General features: G+C 38.8%; 1 protein-coding gene across 3 annotated transcripts in view; it reads right to left on the reverse strand.

Annotated features, from left to right (window-relative positions):
• RABEP1 (rabaptin, RAB GTPase binding effector protein 1) overlaps nt 1-9,467 on the reverse strand; it is a 102,185-nt gene extending 92,718 nt beyond the window's left edge. For all 3 annotated transcript variants that reach the window (XM_015569219.1, XM_015569220.1, XM_015569218.1), the window contains exon 1: nt 9,405-9,467. In XM_015569219.1, coding sequence (XP_015424705.1) covers nt 9,405-9,452 — 48 coding nt within the window. In that variant the 5' untranslated portion in view covers nt 9,453-9,467. The remainder of the gene's footprint in view (nt 1-9,404) is intronic.
• Nucleotides 9,468-10,303: the final 836 nt, after the last annotated feature.

Raw genomic sequence — 10,303 nt, forward strand, 5'->3', positions numbered from 1 at the left:
TTCCCAGGAGAAGAAGCCACAGCTGGCTCGGGGCTGGTGGGAAGCTTGGCTTCCTCCATCGCGTGGACAACCAAGCCTCCTGCTTGCTCCAGCTTGGTGGCTGCCGGCCGCCTTCTTGGTTGGGTTAATTTGCATATAGTCATTCTGATTGGCTGGTGGGTGTGGCTTGGGGCATAGCAAAGGTACGGTCAATTAGCATCTTTGTATTTTATTAGTGTAGATCTGTCCATTAATATAATCAATTTGTTAAGCAAATAAAAGACTTAAAATAATTTCAGTGAATTACAAAGGAAAAAAAATAAAGCAATTAAAGAGGAAATAGCTATGAGAAACAAAGAGTGTCCAATATTAGCATGATCCATGTTCCTAAAGTAGAGAATCCAACAAATGGAACTAACAGGAGATTAAAAGAAAAAAGAAAAAGATCTAAAGAAAAAAATGTTCCTAAACCAGAACTAAATCTTCAAGAAAAAAATAAAGATATGAGCAAACTGGCCCACAAAGGAGGGAAGAAGAAAATAGAAGGAGCCTGGATCTTGGATCCTTGAGCAGCCTTGGACTGCTTTACTTCTGAACTTGCTACACACACAAAAACTAAACCCTTATTTAAGCCTCCAGGGGTTGGATTTCCAATTGTTCTAAAACAGAAATATTCCTGCCTGATACAAAATATATCAAAATGTAAATGTATCAAAGTATCAAATTTTAAATATGCATAACCTTTAAAACAACTGATAGGAATTTATTGGGGGAAATCTATATACCCTACATAACAGCGGTTCTCAACCTGTGGGTTGCGACCCTTTGGGGGTCGAACAACCCTTTCACAGGGGTCGTTTAAGACCATCAGAAAACACATATAATTACATATTGTTTGTTTGATAAATCACTATGCTTTAATTATGTTCAATTTGTAACAATGAAAATACATCCTGCAAATCAGATATTTACATTACGATTCATAACAGTAGCAAAATTAAAGTTATGAAGTAGCAACGAAAATAATTTTATGGTTGGGGGTCACCACAACATGAGGAACTGTATTAAAGGGTTGCGGCATTAGGAAGGTTGAGAACCACTGCTATATAATAAAAGCATAATATGCAAATTGACCGAACAGTAGAACGACCAGTCAGCGGGGGTGCAGGGCTGGCGAGAAGACAGCCAGTGGGCAGAGGGAGGGGACGGTGATTGGGGGGCGGCGACAACCAGCAGTGGCAGAGGGGCGATCAGGGGGGCAGGGCCGGCCACTTGCCAGCCGGCACCGTCCCCTGACCGGCCGGCCCAGTCACCTCCTACAGACATCAGACATCCTCTGAGGGCTCCTGGACTGAAAGAGGGCACAGGCCAGGCTAAGGGACACCCCCACACACACACCCCCAAGTGCACAAATTTTCATGCACTGGGCCTCTAGTCTACATATAAAAGCCTAAGCGACTGTTAGTACCAACTGACTGAACAACAGGTCGACCAGTCGCTATGACACGCACTGACCACCAGGGGGCAGACGCTCAACCAGGAGCTGGGCTCACAACTGGTGAGCACAGATGCGGTGGTGGGAGCCTCTCCCACCTACGCCACAGGTGGATATCCCCCGAGGGCTCCCGGACTGCAAGAGGGCGCAGGCCGGGCTGAGGGACCCAGCCTCCTGCCCAGTGCATAAATATTGTGCATCAGGTCCCTAGTTATTATAATAAAGTCATATGATAAACTACAGTTAAAACCAATGTTTTTCAAAAAATAACTTACAACAAAAGGAAATTTCACACGATGATTAAAATAAAAGTTGGAGAATTCAAAACCACACATGCAATATTATCAACTGCTTTAAAATGTTTTATTTGTAGAACTAAAATACTCAAATTTTTTTATTTGTAGACCAGAAATACTGTAAAATGATGGGTGTAAGTATGGATTAATTCAGCTTTCGTTACATTTCTTTGGACTTCATGATCAAATAAGAAACTTGGGGTTTTGCTTTAATTTTGCCCATTTTTAATGACTTAAAAGTTTACTTAACTAAAAGTAACCCGAGAGGCAGTTCAATGAAATGAAAATAGTCACGGGGACCTGGATCCTGGGCAAATTATTCAACTTTTATTTTAATTATGAAACAGAAATAATACCACCCTCAAAGAATTTGGAGGATAAGATAATTAATGCATTTGAAGTGCTGTAAGGCACTTTTCTGGTAAAGATGTTTGTTATATGTTCTCCTAATTTATAAACTCAATCAATGAGGTTTTGTGTGTGTGTGTGTGTGTGTTTTTAAGGTCTTTTTAAAAAAATATTTATTTATTTATTTATTTCAGAGAGGAAGGAAGAGGGGGAGAGAGAGAGAAACATCAATGATGAGGGAGAATCAATGATTGGTTGCCTCCTGCAGGCTCCCTACTGGGGATTGAGCCCACAACCTGGGCATGTGCCTTGACAGGGAATCAAACCGTGCATGACCTCCTGGTTCATAGGTCAATGCTCAACCACTGACCCATACTAGCTGGGCAAGGCCTTTTTTTTTTTTTTGCACGGGGCAGGTGGGGGGAAGAGGAGTTAAGGATGGTGGGCAGACTTAATGTCATTCCAAATTTTATCTGAATACATACATACCTAAGAATAACTAAGAAAATTCTGGAAAATGAAGGGTTCCTGGCTCTTTAAAATACTAAAACCTTAGAAAGTAGAAAGAAACAGTAATTTTAACCATGTAGTATGACACTAGAATAGATAAATCAATTGAACAAAATACAATCCAGAACTGGATAGTTGGCATATAATAAATGGTGGCATTTCAAAATCAATGGAGAAAAATGGATTACTCAATACATGGTACAAGAACATCTGACTAGCCATTTTAAAACAGTCAAAGCTGGATTCCTAACTCAACTCCTACATCAATGTATATAATGAATTACCCTCTCCCATGCATCTAGAATGGTATTAGCTATATCATCTTTTGGATGACTGGGAAAATAGCCCAATTATTTTCTGTGTTCTGTGGTTAAGATGAAGAACCCAGGTGAGTATAAACAACCTAATCTACCTGACTGCAATAAAGATCTTAAAACTACTACCTCCCATGAGGACAGGTTCCTTGTCTGACTTGTTCACAATTCATACTCAAATCATAAATGTTGAATAAATGAATAAGAGAATGAAAGCTACATATATATTTAGTCAGTTTCTCTTCTACCTCAGAATGTTCTCTACCTTTCTCTCACTTATCCTTTTCTTTTTCCCCTGTTTTGAAGGATGAAATGTCTGTCTCTTCTCTTAACACTCAAGCTCCTGATCCATCTTACCTGCTCTCAATTCCTCAGAGATCTTGGTATCTTTAAGCTCTCCCTTTCCATCAGCAATTTTTCCAGCATCTACAATTATTTAAATCTCTATTCTTAAAACATATACACACACAAGCACACACTTTGTCACAACTCTTATCATCTCTCTCAAGTGAGTGCCCCACTCGTATGTGTATCACCATGATTTTAAAATTCAGTCTATACATCTGCCTCTACCTATTTTACTTCTTCTTTACTGAAACTCTTCTTAGAGGTTCTGATGATCACTTAGTTGCTGATTTCAATGACCACTTGCTTTCATCTGACTTCTCTGTAGCATTTAGTACTGGTGATCATCTCCCTCCTCTTTCAAACTTGCTCTAATACTGACTTTTAACACTAATTTTCCTCCTAGCTCTCCATTTTTATGATTAATCATTGGTTTCCTCTTCCTCACCCAATCCGTTAGTTTTATCTATGGCCTTCCTCATAGCCTGCACTTTTGTTGTAAAATTACAAACACAAGGCCTATCATGCAATAAGCATAAGCAATGAGCAGTGTTCAACCTGGATGATTTCTAAGCATCTGACTACCAAAAGTATATCTACACTACTGATTTCTTCCTTGAGCTCCAGGCCTGTATCTCCAGCTATCTACTGCGTATCCCTGTGCCACTACTCCGTATCAACATACCAAAACCAAATTTACCACTTTCTACTACTAAATCCTCCCTCTTACTAGTTGCCTACATTGGTAAACTGCATCTACATTCCCAGAATCCTGTTTCTCTCCTGCCTGCTCCCCAAACCAAATGCTCAGCAAGTTGCTATTTTAACAACACAGTATTCCTAACATCTATTACCTGTATTTCCTTTCCTCCATTCCTGTTGACATACAGTATAATCCCAACATCTCTTTCCTGACCACAGTAATAGCCTAATCAATCTCCTTAACTACTCTTCTGCCTTAAAACCAAACCACAGACCTAGCCACATCATCTAGAAAAACCCAAACTCCTTTGCTGGCAGCAAAGCGTTCCACCATTCAATCTTAATCCCCCTTTCCTAACTTGTCTCTGAACACAAACCTCACCTCACACTGCATATACTCAATCCACACCATGCAAAGATTCTCAATCTCCTCTAATGCCTTTCTCCAAGGCACCATTTCCACCTGTCAAAAATTTTACACAACTCTCTAGGCTCTATTCAAATGCCACTTTCTCTGATATAATTAGGGTGCAGTGAGGGTAGAATGGAGGACCCTTATGTTAACTATACTTCCTGAATGACTGAAAATGTTCCTACTACATTTTGTCAAATATGGTGAACGGGGAAGAGCTTACCACATTATTGTAACTGCATGTTGTGCTCTGACTTTCTTTCAACAAATACCGATAGCTCCTATTTATCCTATGGTAAGCACTGTGCTGGGGATGCCATCATCAGCCAGACAAATGCCCTTTCCTCATGGAATCTGTCTGTATTCACCACTAGACTTTATGCTCCATAAGGAGCACTGACTCTGCTACAACACATCACTTTCACTTCCTTTTCTTTTTTATAATCCTCACCTGAGGATATGTTTTGTTTTGTTTGGGGAGGGGGGGGGATACATTTTATTGATTTTAGAGAGAGGAAGGGGGAGAGAAACATTGATGTGACAGAGAAACATTGATCATCAATCAGCTGCCTCCTGTACATGCCCCAATCAGGGATCAAACCCACAAGCTAGGTATGTGCCCTGACCAGAAATTGAAACCACAACCTTCTGTGCATGGAATGATGCTCCAACCAACCAAGCCACCTGGTCAAGGCTCCACTCTTTAATCCCTAGTTTCCTGATCTGTAAAATGAAAGAAGACAACTGTCTTTAAAATTCCTTTCAGTGATATAGCTCTGCATGTACTACTATCTAAAGATTACATTCACCTAGCAAGAATCAGGTACCACCAAAAGTCATTAACAATTGGAATCTATCTCAAAGAGAATCAAAAGAATGTTAAGTAGATTCAAACATATGACAGGAAAAATAAGAATATTTAGGAAGGACATAATGCTATCATCAAATTTCTTCAGACCAACAGGGAGAATGCCTTAGATTTCCTCTGTGTGGTCCTAGAGAAGAGAACTAAAACCAGTGGGTGGAAATTTTAGTGAGGCAAGTTTCCGCTTGATTAAAAGGTAAATAAAATATTAAACTATTCAAAACTAGGAGATAGTGAGTTCCTTCTCTCCAGAAACATCCAAACTGAAATCAGACTACCACTTGGAAGAGATTCAGGTATCTAAAGAGAAAAACAGAACAACGGCACCTTCCTTCATAGGTCTTCAAATAAAGGAAAACTATCTTCTACAGCTAGGCACCTCAGTTCACATTAGGGTACCTAATGGATGGAACTGGAGAGTATTTGCTAAGTGAAATAAGCCAGTCAGAGAAAGACAAGTACTGTATGATTTCACTTGTATGTGGAATCTAGTGAACAAAATAAACTAACAAACAAAACAGAAGCAGACTCATACAGAAAACAGTCTGACAGCCCTTAGAGGGGAAGGGTGTTGGAAGGCTGGGTGAAAAAGGTGAAAGGATTAAGAAAACAAAACAAAACACAAAACAAAAAACCCACAAATATAAAACCCTCACAGATAACAGTATGGTGAATACTAGAGAGGAGACTTGACTTAGGGTGGTAAACACACAAAATACAGACGATGAATTACAGAACTGTATACCTGAAACCTATATAATTGTATTAACCAATGTTACCCCAATAAATTCAATAAAAAAATTTTTTTGAAGCACAGTACTTTTATGTTTTGGATCAAGCACCTGCAAGTTTAATGGTTGGGAGATTGATCAAGTTATAATAAACAAAGCAAATACATGGATTATTTTCTAAATGGTGTTTAAATTGATTATTTGGAAGAAAAATTAGATCCCCATGTCACTCCCAGATGTAGGCAGCTTCCCTCAGCAAACCAGAAAACAGCTTTCCAGCAAGTTCTGCCAAACTGAACTCTGCCCTTCAAAGGGCCACAGGTGCACTCTCTCCAAAAAAGTCTGGACCTTAGTTCTGAGAATGGCCTCTTGAAGATGTAGCTACTGCTACCTTGGATGGTCTACCTCAGACCCTACTGGTAGTGACTGCTCCTTATACCTGCTATTTCTGTATTCTTTAGGGTTTTCTTTTTCTCTTAGGTAATCTGTTTAGTTAATAATTCTTTATATTAAACTCCCCCTATTTAAATGTAAAATAAATAAATTCCAGATAATATAAATGACAAAACTATAAAATTGTTGAAAGTGAGGGCTTTAAAAAAAATTTGTTGCCCTAGCTGGTTTGGCTCAGTGGATAGAGAGTTGGCCTGGGAACTGAAAGGTCCCAGGTTCGATTTCAGTCAAGGGCACATGCCTGGTTTGAGGGCTCCATCCCCAGTAGGGGCGTGCAGGAGGCAGCCAATCAATGATTCTCATATTGATATTTCTATCTCTCCCTCTCCTTTCTTCTCTGAAATCAATAAAAATATATTTTTTTAAATGTATGTCTATTGCTGAAAGTATTACAGATATCCCCTTTTTTTAAAATGAGGGCTTTCTAAGTATATAAACATGGGACTTGAGGTCTTCGTAAGCAAGATCAGAAACCCAGAAATCATAAATTTTAAAAATGATCAGATCTACATTAAAATTAAAGCTTTCTGCACAACAAAAGAAAAATGCATAAAATCACTATCAGGGAAGTACAAATTAAAAAGCCTTCATGTCACCTACTTGCTTTTTTCCCCCTAAATTCTCAGCTAAGGATATTTTTCTCCATTGATTTTTTAGAGAGATTGGGAGCGGGAAAGATAGAGAGATAAACATTAATGTGAGAAAGGCACATTATTGGTTACCCTCCACACGTGACCCAAGCAGGGCCATGGATTGAGCCTGCCAACAACTGAGGTACGTGCTCTTGACCGGAATTGAACCCTCAACCCTTCAGTCTGGTGGAGGGGGTGAGGGGGTGTGACACTCTAACCACTGAACCAAAGCAGCTAGGGCCACCTACTTGTTTTAAAACCCTTCAATGGCTTCCGCTACAGCTCTAAGGCTAAAGCCCATTCAGACCAGCCCATACCTATATTTCACACCCTCACATTCTTTCTACCCAGTCACAAAGACATTTCTTGAGTTCTTTTACTCAAATTGCTTCTTCCAGAAAAAATAAAGGGGGGTGGAGTTACTGCTCACCATTGGCTCTCAGCTCCAGGACCACTGCCTCACCATTTCCCAGCCTCCCTAAATGGGTCAAACTCCTCAGTTACAGGCATTCATAGTATGTGTACCTCTCCCAGTTGCTCAGGTCAGAAACCTTTGAGTGTTCCTTGACTCCTCTCTCTTGTATCCCATAATCTATTCCAAATCTTACTGGCCATATCTTCAGAACATAATCTCCTGCAATATACCCTTGGTCCAATCCTCGTTTTTTTCCTGGATTAATGCTTCCTTTATTGCCAATCTAGCAACCAGTGCATTTTAAAAAACATAAGTCAGGCCGAAATCGGTTTGGCTCAGTGGATAGAGCGTCGGCTTGCGGACTGAAAGGTCCCAGGTTCGATTCCGGTCAAGGGCATGTACCTGGGTTGCGGGCACATCCCCAGTAGGAGATGTGCAGGAGACAGCTGATCGATGTTTCTCTCTCATCAATGTTTCTAACTCTCTATCTCTCTCCCTTCCTCTCTGTAAAAAATCAATAAAATATATTTTAAAAAAATAAAAAACGTAAGTCAGATCACATCACTCTTCTGCTCAAAACCTCTTCAATGGTTCCCCATAGAGAAAAGCCAATGTTTACTTTTTTTTTTTTTTGCTACAACAAGATCCACTCCATCCCCACTATCTCACCTCACATCCTGCTACTCTTCCTCTCCATTCCACTCCCCCACCCAACTCCCCATTCCTATAACTTCACTCCAGCCACACTGAACTCCATGTCATTCCCAAATATATACGTCTTCCTTAAGGCATTTGCAAAAATTGATCTGTCTGGAACACTCTTCCTCCAGATATCCTTGTAGCTAACTCCTCTATCTCCTTCAAATCTTTGCTTAAATACCGTTTTGTCAATAAACCTACTCTGACCACGCTATTTAAAACCAGCCTATCCTTCCTTTTACCTTGTTCCATACTTCTTTTTTCCATAGCACTTATCATTTAACAATGCATATCATTTGCTTATGTTTGTTACTTAATATCTGCTTCTCCCACACTAGGGCAGGGTCATATATTATCTGCGTTGTCACTAATGCATTCCAAATACCTAGAAGTGAGCCTGGCAAGTAGTATATGCGTATTTGTGGAACAGTTTATATATTTCTGTGGCATTATCTAATTAATAGCCAACTGATTCACTACCTAGGAACCAGGACTGGATTTAGTTTTGTTTGTTACTATACTTTAAGAGCCTAGCATAGGGCTTGCCACAGACTAGACACAGAAACATTCATTTGTTAATTGAAGAATATCATTTCTTAATCCATCAGAAAATAGAAGTTTAGCCCTGATCGGTTTGGCTCAGTGGATAGAGTGTCGGCCTGCAGACTGAAGGGTCCCAGGTTCGATTTCAGTCAAGGTCATGTACTTTGGTTGCGGGCACATTCCCAGTGGGGAGTGTACAGGAGGCAGCTGATCCATGCTTCTCTCTCATCGATGTTTCTGACTCTCTATCCTTCTCCCTTCCTCTCTGTAAAAATCAATAAAATATATTTTTTTAAAAAAAGAAAATACAAATTTAAAACAACTGACATTATCCACTGCTTGTAAGTGTGTAGGGGAAATCCACCCTCTCATATACTGTTGAAGGTATGTAAGTTGATACTTCTTTTGCAAGTAAACTAGCAATAGCTATTAAAGTTTAAACCACTCAGAGCTCTTGTCTTTTAATTCAGTATTCTTACAGAAGTAAAAGAGTACCTGGAAAATATGTAATAGTATATCTATTCCAGCACTGCTTATAAAACAATGAAAAAATCTACAGCAATCTACGTGTCCATCAATAGAGAAATAGGCAAATAAACTATGCGTGGTACATGCATGTGATGAAATATTCTGTAACAAGAATGAGGCAGATCTATAACACTGACCTGAAAAGGAGTCCATAATCTAGTAAATAGACCAGAGGACCCTGACATCCAGATGACCTGGATTTGAATTCTGGCTCCCCACACTCCTAGCTATATAATTATTAACTTCTCCGGGCTTCAGTTTCTTCATCAATAAAATAGGAACAACAATAATAAATAATACATTACCTGGCCACATAATCATTTATAAGTATATAATAATTCTAACATTTATGAAGTAAAATAGATTAAGATGCAAATCTATGTATGTAAACCAGCAATTTTCAATTGTTGAGGCATATAATTTTTAAAACATGCAATACTTTACTACTTCGCCAGAGGTACTGACCTCTTTTCTCTTTGATTGTCAAATAAATTAAAAAATGACAACAGCCAACACAACAGTAGCCGTTTGGTGTGAATGAATCAAAATTATACCAATTTTTATGGTCAGATTAGCAAAAAATATATTTTGTGGTGTGCCACAGAATTTTAGTGATTAGTTTATATGTGCCAGGAGATGAAAAAGGTTAAAAATTGCTGGTGTAAACCATGTCCATTTCAGGACAGAAGGAAAAGGTAGAATGTCTGTGTGACTACAGAAAAAAAAGTCCAGAAGGAACAAAAACTTAATAGTGGTTACCTCTGAGAGATGGAAGACATACTTCTTATGCATGATTTTTAGAAGAAAGTGTTTTTAAATAAAAAAGAAATAAAGTAAAATCAGACCAAAGGCTTCTAAGATATAATTTAACTTAGATTTTAAAATATAAAAATTTGAAGACAGTAACATTATATATAATCTTTAAATACTCAAAGTAAAATGGAATAATTGGCTACAATTTGTTTAGCTATTAAAATTACCTTTATTCTAAATGAGTAAAGCAATATGCTACATCAAAAAAGTACAAACTTGCCCT

The sequence above is a fragment of the Myotis davidii genome, unplaced genomic scaffold, assembly GCF_000327345.1.
Source record: "Myotis davidii unplaced genomic scaffold, ASM32734v1 scaffold925, whole genome shotgun sequence".
NCBI lineage: Eukaryota > Metazoa > Chordata > Mammalia > Chiroptera > Vespertilionidae > Myotis > Myotis davidii.